The 18,942-nt window shown below is 40.7% G+C and overlaps 1 protein-coding gene across 2 annotated transcripts in view; it reads right to left on the bottom strand.

The window, feature by feature from the left end:
• Window positions 1-354: 354 nt before the first annotated feature.
• Window positions 355-18,942, bottom strand: part of LOC123771646 (UPF0047 protein YjbQ) — a 43,808-nt gene continuing 25,220 nt past the window's right edge. Inside the window, exons 5-6 of one of the 2 annotated variants that reach the window (XM_045764274.2) lie at window positions 10,504-10,657; window positions 355-10,021 (exon numbers count right to left, since the gene is read on the bottom strand). In XM_045764274.2, coding sequence (XP_045620230.1) covers window positions 10,529-10,657 — 129 coding nt within the window. In that variant the 3' untranslated portion in view covers window positions 355-10,021; window positions 10,504-10,528. Of the gene's footprint in view, window positions 10,658-18,942 lie in introns of both variants that reach the window. The other variant, XM_045764265.2, reaches the window with a different exon arrangement.

Here is an 18,942-nt window from a genome sequence, read left to right as displayed (position 1 = left end):
TTTTTTGGGGGGTAGGTGATCATAATCCCTAGCTTTTTGCACCTCTATGAAGGGGACTAGGCTCTAGCTCCAATTCCCAGTAGACCGACATGGCTCCTATAGTTTACTCAGTAATGAGAGGCAATCTCAGCGAGATGGCTTCAGGGAGCCACCAGGGGCTATCCTCTAAAAGGTTCGAGGTAGAAACACTGACCTAATTCTTTCCAGTCATATTCATTAACTCGTCTAAATGAATGACTGCTTCTAAAATAGCAATATGTATTGTATACTGTATATAAGTAAATAAATAAACATCAGAAAGTAGTCAAGGAGAAGATCAAAGAAGATAATTTTGATAGGGTTATAAAGGACAAATTATTTTATATTTTAATATCCTTTAAATCAAAACTGACAATAAAGGTCTCTTTCCATGTATAGATATTGGAAGAAAATTTGTTTACAGTATATGAAAATAATGATTCTAAGGCAAGAACTTCAGTAACTTATGGTACAGCATAGAATGATGGACAAGATATGACAAGTTGTTGATTATTGTTGTTGCAGGCTCGGCTGAGTAAAGAAATGACAAAACTATTCTGTGTAGGGTAAACATCACACACAAAGGTGAGGAATGACAATACCACTGTGTGAGATAAATATCATACACAAAGGTAAATGAGAATATAGAATACACAAAAGTACAGTAAATGAGAATATAGAATACACAAAAGTACAGTAAATGAGAATATAGAGTACACAAAAGTACAGTAAATGAGAATATAGATGCGAAAGTATAAAAAGAAAAGATGCACACTGCAATTCTAGCCGTCTAAATATGAAGAGAACAGTTTCATCTTTTCTCGTACACTAGTAAATAATGGTAAACAAAAGATAGCATGGAATCAGAAATGAAATCATTAAACAAATATACAACATAAGAAAGATAAGAAACTGCCACATATTAAGTGTCAATTCACATTTTGGTTTAACAATACTGGTGAATGTGAAAGGAACATTGTTAATGTTTTCACTTTTGGAAAGCACTAAGATGTCCATACCATCAAACTGTAAGAGTGGCAACGAGGTGTATTCCTACAGACGTGTTCAGTTCTCAAAATGTGTCTAAGCCTTTCATGTGATGACAAACCAGTCTAGCTTCTTTCACCTGAAAACACCAGTTTTCAGCTATGCTAAGGTTCTATGAACAGAGTAATTGACATTCTACTTTTAAAAACTTCATGGAGATACCAGCTCACCACTGCTCTACTTTTTTCATGATAAGATTCTAGAGGGGAAAATGTGCAGGAGCTACAGCACACTATGCTTGCAGGACCTCTTTCGCTTTGATGTCCAAAGGGTTTGGAAAGGATGGGGGAGGTAGAGGGATGGGGGAGGTGAAATTCTGGAAGAGGATGCGGGGTGTAGAGAGAGAGGGGTTTGAAAGTTCGGTGGCCTGTCCACCATGGGTTGGCATGTGTGTGTGTGTAGACCTCTCCTGCATGTTCCCGGTCTCAACTTCACTGCCTACCCCACTGTGGCTGAAAAATTCTTCCTGTCTTTCATCAAGAGGCACTCTTCCATCCAAAGATGTGCCTTATTTTATATAATTAGTACACTTTGTACGATGTTACCGAAGACAAAGACCAACAAATTTCTGCATTCCCATACAGGAATTTCTAACTTTATTAAAATATCCTTGAAGCAACATGACAAGCCAATTTCTTATCGCTCAGGACCCACAAAGATGCACTTGCCCAGGATACTAGCACTTGTGAGATGTTTTGTCTTGTCTTGTATCTCTACTCGCTATGGTTACCATCTTTTGATCAAGAATTTGCATTCTAAAAAATATTAACAACTAGTATTCTGAGTAATTAAACCTGCAAACAACATGCATCCTGAGCAATACAGTCATTGGTGTAATTATACCAATATATAACATGATAAAAACAAGATCAACAACACACTCTGGCCTTTGATATTATACAATAAATCAGTGCATTAAGAGTGGTACAAAAAATATAGAATACAAGACAATGGGATCTTGTTAACATGGAGAAAAGGTGGTGAGATGGTGATGACTATGACCAGAAGGTGAATGCCATTTAGGTGATGATGAAATGTGGCCAGTCACAGGCAAGTGTAAGAAATGCCAAGTTGGAGCAAGAATACAAGTTTGCTATTAAAGAAAACAATTAAGTTGGGGATGTATGGTACAATAAACAAAATAATCTATCGTCATAATAACCAAGATAAACACACATGGCAAAAATAAAAAGACCTACAAAAAAATCCACATGAGGCTTAACTATGCATATGGATAAGACATTTTTAATAGAACCCATATAAAGAAATATAACAAAAGTATAATTACCATTTCCCAATGTATAGAATTAGGTACAGTAACAAAAGAATATATATATATATATATATAAATAAATTTATATATATAGTTACATATATATAATCTTGAATGTCAGTAACCAGGTTTGTTTACAGACAAATTCTCAGCATGACAATGACACCCGCAGATGAACCGTTTAGTTGATTGGAAAATCCCATAACCATGAGAATGATGATGGGAGAGATGAAACGTACAACTCACACCCTAGAGTAACCCAGGCCATTTTTGAGGTTTCATCTTGGATATAGTTTACAATATTCACAATGCTTTTATCAGCAAACTATGTACAGAACAGTAGTGTACAAGGTGTGTGTGTGTGTGTGTGTGTGTATCTCATGTACGTTCATGTATCGCAGTGGGCGGGGGACCACACGAGATGGTTCAGGTTCACAGAGCAGCAAAAAAAAATGTTACGGAAACTAATTCAACGTATTTGGCCAGGAACCTTAAAAAGGTAGCTGAAGTTCATTAAGCTTATTTTTTTTTTAGCTGCAGATGAACAATGAGCCATGATGAAAATCAGTCTACCAATAGCATTTCTGTATTGTCTCGAACATGTATTTTTCATACTGTGTATAAGCAATTAATGTAAATGAGCCCCCAAAATATATATATTACCTAAACACAAGTGAACAAAAATTAAGATTCCACGCTTTCCTGGCCGGAGTTCACGTTGAGCCAGCTGTGTGACCACTCCACTCTCCCCTCTATCTACAGCAGCAGGCAGTGGCTGGAGGCCAGACAGCTGCTGGCACCATTAGTATGGAAACTCTGGACCAAGAACAACAGCCCGGGCCCAAGTTGGAAGCTGGCCCCTCTTGACTTTACATATGGAAGATACCTACATTTGGCTTTTCACTATGGAAGCAAACATTATGGTTAGGAAGCCAGGGTAGATTTGTTGGAACCAAAGGAACCTTGTATCGTTCCCCATCCTGAGATGCTACTTAGAAGCTTTGTTTTCACCGGTAAGATTAACCAGGAACACAAGATATAATAGTGAAATGTAAAAAGAGAAGATAGAAAATAAAGAAAGATTTGGATTATAAAGAAATACCACAGTAAAGGAGAGAACTTCAAAGACCATGTTACAAGGCAATACATAAGAACCATCAAATTGGAATATTTGGTAAACACATTACTGAAGTCATTCAAAACCTGAACAGAGAAAAGAATCACTTGTCTGGAAGTCGCATTTGACACCTGTCAAATCTTGGAAGCTGTCAAGTTATATTTTCTTTCACATGATGGCGGTAAATACTCATGAATTTGTTTACGCCAAAAATATACAACAATGAAGCTGCACAGCATCATTGATAACAAAGACTATTATTATAAAAAATTTAATGAGAACATTATATTGGAAGAGTTGTGCAAGTCAAGAGGAGTCAGGCACTACAAGTTGATAAAAGTATGTATTAGTTTACATGCATTTGTGTACTGTATGTAACAGTATATGTGTACAAGTGTTCATATCAAGTGTGTACAAAAATACAGCCTATATAACACTACACACTGTCCAGCTTCCAGCCACAACACTACCAGTGCCTACCTGCTCTCGGCACTGCTTACAACAGTGCCACAAAACAAGCTATAAAAACTGGAGCTGTTGACACTTGCTACAACTCCAACTTTTAGATATCTGAGCTCTTACAAAATTCTCTAAAGCTTTAAAGGAGATAAAACTAACAAAACTCTTGGCATTCATGACTAAGGTCCATAATTAGGTCAGACACACTCAAGGAACACGATACCTTTCAATCATAAGTGTCCACCAGTTGGTACACTTCAATATAGTACAATACAACCATATATTTCCCTCTCCACATTTCACATATTTCTTGAGCTAGTACACTTCAAGAAAAATAATGAAATACAAGGTACGTAATGGCTTACCCCAATGGCTGATAATGTTTCCCCATAACTGTATCATCTGACTTCAGTGTGCCTACTTAATACAGGTCCAATATTTTTTTTTTTTTTTTTTTTTTTTTTTTGCAGATACACCAAAGCCTGTTGCAGCAGTCAGGTGCTTCATACTAGAAAGGTCATTCAAGTCCAGTATGTTGCAAGCCACAAGTCCAGGAACTCTACATGGGTATAAAATTGTCCTCTTTTAATTTACAATAAAAAAGAAATACATATAGAAAAAATCCTTTCCTATTACCACATTTTCTTATCACTGCCATTAACAGACTGAGACGAATCTCTGGACTAGAGACACGCAACACTCTCGCTGCACCACACAGTGCAAAGGGCACATGTTATAACAAGTTTACAATGATCACTTAATTAAATAATAATCAACAATAAAGAGCCTTAAAAGTGGGTAAAATTCTTTGGAAATGGAATTAAAAATGATAAAACTGCTATAGCCCTTGAGATAAGCAGCAACAAAGATGCAGTGTAAAACAATTCTTAACCTTGAATGTAATGTAAAAAAAAAAAATAAAAATTTGTTTAGGGATAATTTAGAGACTTTTTAAGTATTCAAGGTGATGGTATTAAATTGATATTAAGTGGTAATGGCTCCTGCTTGTTCATTACAGTATAAGTTAAAAACAATGTCAACTAAAATGAGTTTTCTAAACTGAGTTTAGAAAAAAAGGGCAGCCAACAGATAATCTATTAACACTATTAATCTTGGTGTCCAATCATCTAATGTAAAATTAATTACTGTTCACTTCTTAAACAGTTAAGTTTAAAACTTGGAAAAACTCATGAAATCCTTCATAAAATCCAAAATTTAATGATTAACCTCACAAAAACGAACCGGGTGCAAGGATTTGTCTAATAGCTAAAAAGTAAATATCTCATGCTGCCTTCTTCCATATGCTGAATATCAATACATCTCCTTTTTTTGTTTATGTGGGTGAGCTTACAGCTCTGCATAGGGGTAGGTAGGCATTGTGACTACATTCATCTGCCCTTTCCCAATTAAGGAAAATCAAAGGTAACTTTGCAGATAATCATAAAATATTAACTAATATGTAACAATAAATTCTCTTTCATGCGAGGAGCATCAATCCTACATAATCTGCACAGATGCAGAAAAAGGGTCAACATCCTAAATATTTACGTAAATTATTTGCAATTTGGACTATGTAGATAAAATATACAAACCTAAACAAATATTAACAAGTTCTTTAACAAAAAAAAAGTTTGTCTTTGCTTAAATGCAAATATATAGTACTGTCTGATGAAGTGATTGGTTTTTATTAACTGATGTTGAAACACCTGGTTCAGTAATGTCACATGCACCAGAAAAATACCTGATTTAGTAATGTCACAAGCACTTGAGTAAATAACTGGAACATTAACGCCATTCAAATCACTTGATCAAAATAAAAATAATTCATTGAAGATAATTTAAAACAAAAATATCAAAGATCATAAAATTTCCTATCTAAAAGAGGGACTAGTGGCGGCCGACGAGTAATGAGGTGAATAATGAATACCGTGCACACACGCACACCCGGGTCAAGGTCACGAGTTGTTCACCACTTCACACACACAGATGCCTGAGGATAGTTTCAGCTGGAAAATCAATGGAAGGTATTTATCACAGACCTTTTCAAGACAGTATTTATTCTTGGATGATTTACTCTTTATTGTCCCCTTCAAGATACTGAATATGCTTTCTTTACCCAAAAATAAGAAGTAATTCTTTTCCAAGAGCCTAGTCCAGCATTGTTTAATCTTGTTAAATATAGTGTTTAACAAATTCAAAATTTATGCCAGGTCCAGAAATGTCAGTATGAGCATAAGTAGTAGTAGCAACAGTTTAGGTGCACCGATATGCCTTCCATTCCTTGCACCCAAAACTTGCCCCCTTGCAGAGTACGTCAATGTTGCCATAACTACACAAAAGGTGTAAGTGTGATAACATCAACAGTAGCTGCCGTTGGAATAAAGCTCAGAAAGTCCTCTCCATGTAACACAGGCATGGAAGTGACCCCAGCTGAGCCTGTACTCAAGGTTTATTGACTGCTGACAATGTGGTAAATAAGCAAGTGGATGGAAGAGGTGTTTTGTTCCCTACAAAGATACTCACACCAATGCCGGATTTTTTACCTTTTGCAGAAATACCAATGCAAATGTGTGCCAAGAATAACCATTTTATGAGCATAACAAAGCAGTTCTAAGTAGCACATTTGTCTATTCAACAACACAATTAAATAAGGTCTTCATTAAAGTGCTCTCAAAGGCTCCCATTTGCTGATCACAAGTTAAATGAAAAAAGAGTGGATAGTATCCCATCAGAGACGATATAGAGAAATCACGATAAAGTTAAATCTGTGCGGTCTAATTAAACGTGTATGTTAATATATTGGAGTGATGCAAAAATGTATTCGAGACAAAATTTGTAAAGATGATTACTAGCTGATATGTGTTCAGGTGCAGTAGCTAAGGAGGAGAACCTCGGTTTGTGACAATTTGCAGATATAATTTTATAGAATGATGCATTATCCCCATTTGGAATAACAGATACACCAGAGCAGCAATTCACCATTATTTTTATTCCATGAGAATCCTCATGCATTGTCTTCAAATGCAAGTTCCCAATTTGCAGTTTTCAAATAAGCATTAATAATTTGAATATTACTCTTTTTAGATATTTTACCAAAATAACCAATATGAAGTGAAATATTTATGATCTCAATACAATGGTTATAAACATCTTAGTTTTTTTTTTTTACATTTTCTAATATTTGGTTACTAATATTTGTATTTCTCATTATTCTGTGGAAAATATATGCTCTGTTGTACCCTACAAGACACCAACAGTGAGAAATGAGAAAAATCATAAGGTTCTCTGAATCCTTCAATTATGATTTCTCTGATCCAATATAAAGATAAAATATTTCCCATTTTAACAATTTCAAGGAATAATGTGCTAAGTTTCCTTGGGAAGACAAGATGCTTCTCCACTCTCCCTTCATAAAGGACTATTTCTACTTGCCACAATGTACCAAAATCTGTGATAAAGCTGTATACAACATTAGAAAAATTTGTGGAAATACTCACTTAAATATACAATTTTCCAATTGAATTACCCTATGGTGACTTAACGCAAGCAAGCTCTTCTAAATGTTAAAATACATATGACATTTTTAAATCCTAATCGTCGGAAAACTCTAGCAGAGTAATTTTGTTAGAAACGATCTGGTTTGCTAAATTAACCAACGTACAATCTAAAGCTAAGCGAATTTCATCTCAAAAGCGGCTACTTGCAGCACAGAAGAGAAGAGCCATCCACCAATATTTTTGGGTTTGAGCTGTAATTCAAAGTTAACCAAATGTTAGGCTCTTACCGAGAAGACCTCAATGGTAACTCCGATAAACAATCACCTATTAAACAGAAACTTAAGCAAAGGATATATCTAGAATTTACTTGAAGCTACTTAACAAGTAATTATCAAAAGAAGGCACCAAGCCAGGAAGCAGATCAATAATCATAATATATTAACATAAGTAAAAAGATACAAAATTTGTTATGCACAATAAGAGAGTAATGGAAAGGATATCATGTGCAAGTCAGGTGGATATACTTAACAATACTGTACTTGCAATCATATATTGTCTCGATTGTTTGTTTATACCACTGTTTACCTTGTAAGTGTTGCACTAAAATCTTGAGAATAATTTATGTCCCCTTTTCTGTAATTATAAATTAACCTCTTAAAAGTAATATCGTATACTTCATTTAGAAAATGAAAATACAACAACCTTATAATGGCAACATGCCCCAAATATATAACTGGAAACCAACCTCCTTCGAGTGTGCTACAAGCGAGAGACCCATGACAACATTCTTTTACTCTTTATAGAAGAGAAAAATAGAAGCAATCTGATTTTTGTTTGTTTAGGAACACTGAGTGGCCTCCAGCTGATTTACGACTGTCCGAGATACTTTGTGGTAACTGATCATACTCGGCTAATAATAGCCCATCCGTGCCAAGAATTTCTTTAAAGGTGACAAAAGCTCTCAATCCTCATTAGAAGTTTGTATGAGGACTATTTCTCTTGGCATTAACTATTTTTCATACATCAAGAATAAAGGTATATTCAAGAATCAATTTTTCATATCCACAATAAAATGTTAAAATAAATTCATAAGTCATCAACATATGTATATATAAAGCGTATCTATGTATAAAAAATGGCACAAAAGCTTTAACACTATCTTTTTAAATCTTCAAGTTAATTTCTAAGGCTTGTTGAAGTGTCCCTTCTGAACATACAGTTTGGAGTCCTTCTCTTTGAGTTAAACATTGCTAATCTACTTGAAATATGCCACTGCCCACAATATAAGCAAAGTGGCACATACCAAACTCACTCCACAACACCAGTCAGTCTTGATCACTGCTTGCTAGCAGTTACGCTCAAGTCAATTTCCAGTACCAATGCTGTAGCCCATCTAATCTGAATTCTTAAAATGTCAATCCATCCACAAAAACTGCATCTGCCACAGCTTTCTGCCATCTCGACAGTTATGCCGTACAATATTACATGTTAGTAACGTAATGGACTGCAGCTTTGCATTGAGGTGTTCCTTAAGAATTCAACCTAGAGAGTTCTACAAAGCTCATTGTAAAGAGCACAAATACTTCCCTTCCATGGCAGTGTATCTAATGAATCAAACAAAGTAGTTCTTTACATGTGAGGTTCCGTCGTTGAAGTTCACAAGTTTTTAAAATTGGTGAATTAACAACTACACTTATAAATCTATATAAATAAGCCAACCATAACCATCTGAGTGCAATAATAAAAAGGCCCAAATGCTCCTACATATGGCAAGAGGGAGGTGGCTACCAATGGTGAAGGGCAAGGAAGTGACTTGATCACGACACTAACTAGGCAATGAATGACTTCAGTTTGAGTAGCAATGTCCACTTGTAGAAACAAACCAAGAATGTAAAATTTGACTTTTAATTTAATGTTTTTATGATACATTTCTTTTTCTCTTTTTTTAAATTAGGGCTAAAATCTTCAAAAGCTCAAATAAACTCAAATTGAGAAAAGTGATCAAGTCACAACTCAGCAATTCTGAGGACTGGCACTGATGGTAGGTGCTGGTAATCTCAGACTGGAATATCCTCCAAACTGGATGCATACCTCCTCCCCTCCAATTACAGTAAGTTTCACATTGCATACAGTTGGGAAATTAACCTCTATGGAAAGACTTTGTAAGGTCCACGAATGTCAATTTAACCACACTGTCATATTTTGGTGCCCAAAGCAGGGAAATGAACCTGATACACACCCTGGATTTGCCGTCTCTGCTGATATGCGGGGCGCAAACAGGTTGTTCACCGGAATCCCCTCTTCCAGGGGTCCAAGCTCTCACTGCCTTGAGTTTCTATTTGTTTGGGACCCCAGAGAATATTTAGTGCTAGAAATGTGAACTGCCAAAGTTTTATGGCTAGTTAATCGATATACACGTTTCATGAAAAGTATGAAAAAATCACAACTGAAAAACTGCTGTGGTAAGTCATTGTAAATTATCCTTCACTGAAGAATAAAGGTTCCACCACAAGTTTTTCTTCATGGGTTTGTACCAGTATGTGCTATACTTTTCTTAAGCACTGTTGCAACTCAGCCCATATCCCATTGGCAAGGAAGAGAGTACACAGCCTGAGAAAAGATGAAGAAAGAAATGAGTGATGTTTAAGAAAACCAGGACAAAATGGAGGCAGACCTTAAAAAAATATTAGACTGAGAGCATGTGGAAATGTTTTATAAAGAAAAAACTATGAATATTTTGAGTTGAGAGAGATGTATAAGGAAGAAATCATCATAGTTTAGTAAACTAATGAAATACATAAAATAACTATAAAGGGTAGGCTTTATCAGTTAAGAGTTTTGGTATAAATAAAAATACAATAACTAGAAGAAAACACAAATTAAGAAAACTAGAAGAAACACAGGAATAAGTTCTGGAATTGGATGACGGAAGGCCAGGTATTTTAGTGGCATAATGATGGAATGGGACACAATGAATTGTGGAGAATGGATTCATTTGGGCTGTCAAGTTAGACACAACAAACTAGTTTTAGCCAATCGCTGACCATAACTGGTAGCATTCATGGCACAGCCAATAAGAACACACTAGACACCTTCAGATGCCTGTGTTGGGTTCTTCTAGCTGCTCGTTGATGCCATTGGAGACATTGGAGAGACAGGAGTTCGCCCATCTCGTAAGCACCCATTTATAGTCGCAACAATCTTTCGAGGCCCAGCATCATTTCGGTGTTCACATAACCATATACCCTGTAAAGAAAAGATATATCCTCAGAAATAATAAAAAAACAGTATAAAGGTGAATTAGTAATACAGGTGAAACCTCCTTGAAGGAAAAGATTCAAGGACTGATTCACACTGAACTCTTATGTAACACTAAAAATTAGAGCTTCATGTATGGTGAAATGACTGTGCGGGCACCCTCAATAGCTTCTCAGAGCTTATACATCGGTATACCAGGGCCACAACCAGCCTACAGCTTAGAAAAACTACCATAAAAGCCAAAAGGGAGTCACAAAAATGCAAAGAACACCTAGGTAGCAACCAGCAGGCCTGGTCAGAGACTGGGCTGTGGACAATGATCCCCAGAAACTTCAGGTAGAACACGTAGGCAGAAAAAAAAAACTGGAGCAGAATGAGCTGGTTGGCCATGAATAAACCCAGAAACAACTTTCAAAACAGCAAGGATGAGATGTCTACACCAAAAACCAACAAGATGGGCTTCATCATAGTTTAACAATGAGAGGCAACAGTATTCGGCATCAGCGGACAGTCCACAAAAATCCAAGAAATGACCTGACAACCAACATTGATGACAAACAGCAGAAAGATAGGAAAAGGTGAAAAACATAAAGAGAAGACCCTCCATCATACAAACGGTGATTCACCTGACTTAGAAATTGCACACCCAAAGATTGGCAGAAAACCCCGAACCATCAAGGAACAGCTGACCTATCCAATGGTGCCTCAAAGGTTCAAACACTGAGCCCTGAGGCCCAGAAACCAAGAAGCCAGAAGGATCACCGTTATCATTCCCAGTTAAGTTATAATATCTCCCACTTCTGGTGCGAGTGTTATGACTCATTCTTGAATGCTCCTGACTGATAACAAAAGTATGGTACGTGGTACACAAGGTAAACTGGAGGTTATATTGAACAGGAGATATCAGCTTCCGAGACACTTGTGGTGCAGGGCAAAATGCTGAGTTTGGGGAAAATGGGGACAGCAGAAGGCAGTCTGAAGAAGGAGGATGAATGGATGGATGATGTCACCATTAGCCAATAAGAGAAGGCAGAGTTGCGACGTGGGAGGAGGTGAGGATCACTGATTGGCTGGAACCTCACCTATGTGTGGGAAATAAAAGGGTAAAGACACATTTCATTGCCCTTCAGTTTTTAGGTGGGAATTCTACTTGTAATGGCCAAAAAGAGGCATGTGAATAGTGACAGTGATAAGAGTACCAGTAGAAGGGGGGGGGGGCAGCTAATGCGTGTGCCACAGCGATGTGAGTAAGCCATTGAAGCCAGACCGACGTCGTAGACGGAGGTAATTCTGTGGAACCCACAAGCAGTTCTCGTCCAATGAGTGGACGAAGTATTGGGTGTGCCAGAAGAGGATGCTTGTTTTTAAGCTCCCACTCACAAGTCAAGGAAAAAATGACAAAGGCAGCCAAGGGGCCTGAGAACAGCCCAGGGGCAAGAGAAGATACCCGGCACCATGTTGGTCTAGTAGACGACACGTCCTCACACCCATACTGGAGGCGTGAAATTTGCACTTACTGTGGCTAGCTCTGTGCTGTGGAGCAAAATGTATGGTGGTTCTAAGTGATACACAGTAACTTTCATAACCAATGAGAATGATGAGAGATAATTTTCATGAGAGTATTTGATGCCGGAGTGTCATTGTCAGGAAGGAGCAGTGGCCATGTGTTCTACCATTGCAGGAGACGAATGACGATCTTTTAAGCAACGCACCTGGTTAAATAGGCTTTGGTTGAGAACTGCCAGAAACTGCCAGCGGCAGTGTAGAAGAGTGTCGAGGAGACATGCTATACAGTATACAGTAGTTTAGTTTTTATATTACAAGTTGAAAGTATTATTTAGTTTATAAATGATTGTAGGATTGTGTACACTTGCTGGGAAGCAAGAACGTTGGACGACAAGCAAAGAGAGAGGTGTGACAAGATATAATCTGTCACCGCCACAGAATGCTATCCACCTCATTAGTGAAAATAAGAAAATAGTTGTGAGTAGAGGCAGTAGAGGAAGTCCCTTCCTTATTAAGAAAATGTGTGAAGTATAGGAAGAACTGCAAGGTTTTGTTGAAAAAATTCCCCCAGATAAAGTTGTAGCAGGCCGTTGCATTGACCTTTTAAATGACAATGTGATGTCTCACTACAGACAAGTGTTAAAATGTTGGGAACACTAGTGTCTTTAGACAGATTCTTAGTAAGACAAGAAAGCAGTGAGCCACAACCAAGTCCTAGTGGTACTCATGCAAAACGTAGGAGAGAGAGTACCCCAGGGATGTCATCACTGCCTTATGTTATAATGGAAGAGAACTTTCCCTTCCAAACACTAACACTTCTCCTCCTCCTCACAGTCTTCCATACACACCCAAGAGTCGTCAATAAAGGTAAGCAATAACTTGTACATACAGTACTTTAGTACTTAACACTTTTCTGAGAACTTCACTTGGATTTACGGGCGGTTTAGATAAGCGCTTGTCGGATCACGACGTAAATTTACGGTCCGTGTTATAGTGGGTATATACTACTCGATCGACTTGGGGTTTGTATGAATATGTTTGCCATTAAATTTTTGTTTTCTCTAATAGGCACAGTGCCTATTTGAGAAAACGGCAATGTATTGTAACTTAGAGGAGAGACTATTGAGTTGGTGACACAACGAGGGTAATCGCCCACTCCACACACTCTTGTGTTGGCCGCGATCATGATTCTACATTTATATGCATATGTCTGTGTAGAGAATTTTATTCTGAACACTATACAAACAAAAAAAACGGTATGAAACAAGTATAAACTTGAAAAACATGAGCAAAGTAAAAACTTTTTACGCTCACGGGTACAAACACGCGTAAGATTTTATTCGCCGCAAATTTATTTGATGCTCTGTTGGCCAATTCTACCCATGTTCTTATAGAACTTTCTATTGCAAACACATTGCTATAAAAATGAAATACGTAGCTCGAGAAATAATGTCAGGACAGTGAAATGTCATCTTCGTGTTTATTTACTTCGTGGTGGGATAGCAAATGCTTTGGTGACATTTTATGCATATGATCTTGTAGAGAATTTTATTGCCAACGCATTGATACCAAAATGAAAAACGTAGCTCGAGAATTGATGTTAGGAGCGTGAAAAGATTATACACTTTTTTGTGTTTACGCTTGAGCGCCCAGAACGCCGCGCGCACAAGGCGCTTTTTTTTTTTTCACGAGTGCCGCGTGCACTAAAGTGTTAAGATTTGAGTGAATTACGTATAAATTAGGTACAGGTATTAGGTACAATTAGGAATTGTAGGTACAATTACCTACAATTATTATTGTGAATTGGGTACAGGCCGTCCACCAGGACGTTCGACACCCCCTGGATATTAACCGCCAGAAGAGCCAAACCCTGAGAACTCAGCAGATGAGTCACCCAAAGAGTCAAGGACATTGAACCCCATCGGTTCAGGCAATGAACCACCAGGGAGCAGTCCGAATGGACCCCGATCGTCGCTCCGTGAGCGACACGAACCCTACGAAGGGAAAACCACACCACCGCAAACTCCCGCACCGTGCTGTGAGGCCGATGGAAGGACAGACCCCACCAACCCTGGCTGGCCTGGTGAGCACCGGTCACAAAACCCCAGCTGAGAGATGACTCATCTGTGAACACATCGAGTGAGAGCTTGGATAGGCGCCACGCCTACTCAGGCCCTCACTCCGAAAAAAAAACCAAAAATCCTGAACCCCGAAAAACCTGAAGAGTAAGCTGGTGACGCAGCAGCCGACCCAAGGGCCCCTGGGGTCCAAACCCAGTGATCGCGAGAACGGCAGAAGGGACGTCCTCGAAGGAACCAGAACAGCCACCGAAGCCAGATCTGACCCAATAAGTAGACCAGCACGGCAAAGTTCAGACTCCCGTACAATTGCTCGAATACCTGACGAGTGACCTGGGTGCCCTCAAAAAACAGCCAAGGCAGAACTGCAGGCGCAGCAATGCATCTGGAAGCTGAATCGGTCCTGGAAGATGACAAGGAAGTGGTCTGAGAGTCCCACACAAGATCCAGGCAAGACCCAACCCGAGAAGGAACCAAATGGGCCTTCCTCCAGTTAACCAAGAACCCGAGCCCGGCGAGCTGGGAAGGAGCCAAATCCCTGGCAAGCAGACACGCAGACAAGCTGTAAGCCCAGATCAGCCAGCCATTAAGGTAAGCCAGAACCCGAACCCATAACAGACACAGGTCACCACAACCTGGGTAACACCATGAACGGAAACACACGACCTGGGTGTTCACACCTCGCATGTGAACACGCGAGGTGACAGATTCAACCGAATGGAAGGCAATGAAAGCCATAAACCTGTCGCCCCACAACAGGACTGAGCCAGTCCCTGAACCCCAGATGAATTGGGACGTGCCAATATGAGTCTTGGAGGTCCAGGGACACCATCTAAGCACCCGGCTCCAAAAGCAGCCAGACCTGGAACAGAGTGGTCATCCAAAAGGAGGGGCAAAAGACCCAGGGGTTCACAGACAGGACAAGTCCAGAATGGGACCGGCCCTGCATCTGGCACTACTGGCTTACGACGATTGAAAGAACCCTAAACCCTGGCACGACCCTTTCGGGCAGGACCACCACGCCCCCTCCCCATCCCCGGAGAACCAACAAGTCCGACATAGACTGTCAACTAGACAAAGCCGCCTGCAGAAAATGCACCACCGCAGACTCTGCAAACAGTAACGGTCAAAAAGGGAACAAAAATCTAAGTGCCAGGGCCCAAGCAGATTCCAAAGAGTGGACAGGCACTGCCTATCAGCACGCAAGGCGAGAAGCATAGAAGACACTCCGCTTCCTTCTGAATCGGCGCAAACAACTTCAACAAGGTGGCCAACACCCGAGGCAAGCACACCAGACGCAGGCCAGGAAGCCAGCTCTTCCACATCCTCCTTGAGCCAGTCCGAAGGCAGCTCCAGCAGGGAAAAGTGCAAGACCGCAGCCAAATGCCCATGGTTGCGCAAATCCTCAGTTACCAGGGACACCAAAAGGGAAGGGACCTGCACGTGAAGCTGCACCTGACCGATATCGCGAGGAAGCACAGGGGTGAACAAGCACATATTGAGGTTCTCAAACTCGCCCCCAGGTAAACCTGAACAACCTTAGTCGACTCCCGCCTTTCAAGTATGCGGGTCCAACAGAACACAAGCTATGCCCCTAATGAAAAGAAAGGGCAGTCTGCCAGTCAGGAAGACTCCGGCACCTCATAACACACCCAGTAAGGAAAAGAGGAGCAAAACTCAAAGGAAGGAGGATCCATTATAGAGGCATAATCTAGCAGGAGGTAAGCTGCAAGGGCCTCCCACACCTCCTTAGGCAGAATGCGGGATGCCGAACACCTCCGGAAGGAGGGATGAGATGGCTGCTTTCCGGAGGGGTCCTTGGGTAGTTGATGCTTAGTTAGTCAGGCCGGGGGTGCATCATGTGTTGCTTCCGGTTGCGGCTCTCCGCCATTATTTGCGCGCCACGGCTTCCATGTCTGGGGACGCACTTTGGGCTGATCTGGTTTCCCCTTCTTCCCTGTTCCAGGGTGCGGGTCTCTCAGGTCGTCTACAGGGTTATTCGGTCCAGCCAGCCTGCGGTCTATCTGTCGTGCCCTCGACATTCATAAGTTTGCTGCTCTTGCTGCCGTCTTTGGCAATATGTCTTGGGCTGACATTCAGGCGCGGGGTTTTTGGCAGTCGAACAGGATCCTGGCTGTGCGTTATTTAGTTAATGTTCCTGGGCCTAGTTGGGCCTGTGTTGCTTTGGGTCGGCAGTTGCAGCCAGTTGTCTCAGCTTTGCGTTGAGGGGCAAGCATCGACCGCCTCCCGGGTAAGTCCCATTTGTTTTCGTTTTTTGGTAAGTAGCTCCGGGGATGGGGATCCCCCAAGAAAACCAGTGTTGAATGTAATGAAACACCATTTTCTGGGTGAGACCCGGAGGCTCCCCGGCAACCCTCCCTCCCTCCGGTCGGCAGTTTTTCGCGTGTTTTTGATATCCAACCTCAGAACTGGGGTCATGGGTAGCCAGCACAAGGGGTCTGGGCTTCCCCTCTTCCCTCCCGAGGAGGGGGGAGCTACACAGACGGCAGCGTGGCGATGTGATGCTTGTTTGCTCGTTTTTATTTGAGGAGTTAGTTCTGTCCACTAGTTCGGCTCTCAGTAGCAATTTCTTAACCAGAAATGGTGGCTTGTTTTGGGATACTTATCTTTCTGGGTACCTGACCCGGTCAATGGCAGACACAGAATGCTTCCAACCACATGGGGGTTTCTATTGGCCATTGCTCCTCGTGCCTCTCTGAGGGGGGGCCAGGTTCTGGCTCATGGTCCTCAGTAGGCCTATGAACTCCATTCACACTGACTGATGCCAAAGTCTAATACAGTGGCACCTTGATTAACAAGCTGCTCTATCTACGAGCATTTCGAGTAACGAGCAAGCCACTAGCAGCAAATTTGTCTCTATTGACGACCAAAACCACATGGTGCTTTGTAGCGTCTCGCTGGTTCTAGCAAATTCTCGGAAGCCTCCGACGCAAGTGTTGTTGTTGTATTGCGCACGACAAGCATTCCTCTGCATTTCTTTGCACTTTTCTTTAAGTTGTTTTGTGGTTTTGTGACTACAATTTGTGACACATGATGTCGCCAAAGAAGCTGCTTGCTAAAGATAGTGTTGTCAAGAGGAAGGAAGAAAGACAATTACTATGGATTTGAAGAAGGAAATTATAGCAAAGCATGAGCGTGGTGTCCGTGTGACTGATCTCACAACGGAGTATGGCAGGTTCTCATCAACAATTTGCACCATTCGTAAGGGGATGAGGAGGTTAGGGAAGATGCTGCCTCTTCCAGTGAGATCAAGGAAGTGTTGGGAATGTTTGAAAACGTGACGGCATTCTTGGAAAAGCATCACCCTGATAAAGCAGTGACAACTCGATGTTTAATGACAATTTGCTGTCTCATTTTAGAGACATCTTAAAACAAAGACAAAAGCAATTGTCAATAGACTCGTTCTTTGCAAAAGTAACGACCAGCAAGTGACAGTGAACCACAACCCGGTCCCAGTGGGGTGAAATTCCCAAGAAGAGAGAGGCCGCTTGACTCAGAGGTGGACTCTCGTTCCACACCATAACCCCTCACCTCCTCCTCACCTCCCCATCATCTCCCTCAAGCCAGCAACGACTCTTCATAAGATAAACATGAAAACAGTGCAACAAAACATTTAGAATTACATGTGCAGTATTATATTTACATTATAAAATGTCATAATAGTATGGATGTTTTTGGGAGTGGAACGGATTAAATTTATTTCCTTTATTTTAAATGGGGAAATTTGTTTCTTAAGACGAGTTTTCCACATAACGAGCTCGGTGCCAGAACGGATTAAACTCGTTAATCGAGGTGCCACTGTATTACCAATATCAGCTTTAGTAGCTCTGGGGGAGCCTCGGGTCTCACCCAGAAAATGGCATTTCATTACATTCAACGCTGGTTTTATTGAGATTCTTAGCGAGACAAACAAGCAGTGAGCCACAGCCAGGTCCTAGTGGTATGCCTACAAAACATAGGAAAGTGAGTACCCTAGAAATGTTATCACTGGCTGATGTTAAAATGGAAGGGGACTTCCCTTCCAAACACTTAACACCTCCCCTCTTTCCTCTCTTTCATATGCCAATAAGTGTTCTTAATAAAGGTAAAGTGCTGTTGACCAGACCACACACTAGAAAGTGAAAGGACAATGACGGTTCAGTCCATCCGAAACATTTATATCATCCCAGATAGCTCCAGGGAGCCAAAGGAGCTTCCCCCAGAAAGGGGAATACTAGTACTTGCATTCAGACATTAGGTAAAAACCTAATAAATTCAAGAGTGGCACGAATAAAGCCCCAAAATGGAATGTGGCACAAATGAAGTGGAAAGCCCCTGAAAGGAACGAAAAGTGAAAACAAAGACTACAAGTCTCAAACACCAGACCAAGCACAGTGTGCAGCACCAGCCAAAAATCACTTCCAACCTGTGGACAGACAGTCCAAAACAACTGGCTTACCTGAAGGGAAAGGGTCACCACAAGTGAGGAGACCCCCTAAGGGAGTGAACCTCGAACACTCCAGGGGAAGATGACCCCTAACAGTGCAAAGGCAGCACAGCACATGCAGCTCCACGCACATTAATCTCCTGGCTCACGCTGCCAAACTGTGCACAGGAAAAGCTGCAAAAGCAAAACACCACTTAGCTGAAGACAGGAAACAGAGCAAACTGTGAGGACGACCAGGCACA

This window comes from Procambarus clarkii, chromosome 14 (genome assembly GCF_040958095.1).
Source record: "Procambarus clarkii isolate CNS0578487 chromosome 14, FALCON_Pclarkii_2.0, whole genome shotgun sequence".
NCBI classification, from domain to species: domain Eukaryota; kingdom Metazoa; phylum Arthropoda; class Malacostraca; order Decapoda; family Cambaridae; genus Procambarus; species Procambarus clarkii.
The sequence above is the reverse complement of the archived record's forward strand: the minus strand, read 5'-3'. Positions and strand labels throughout refer to the sequence as shown.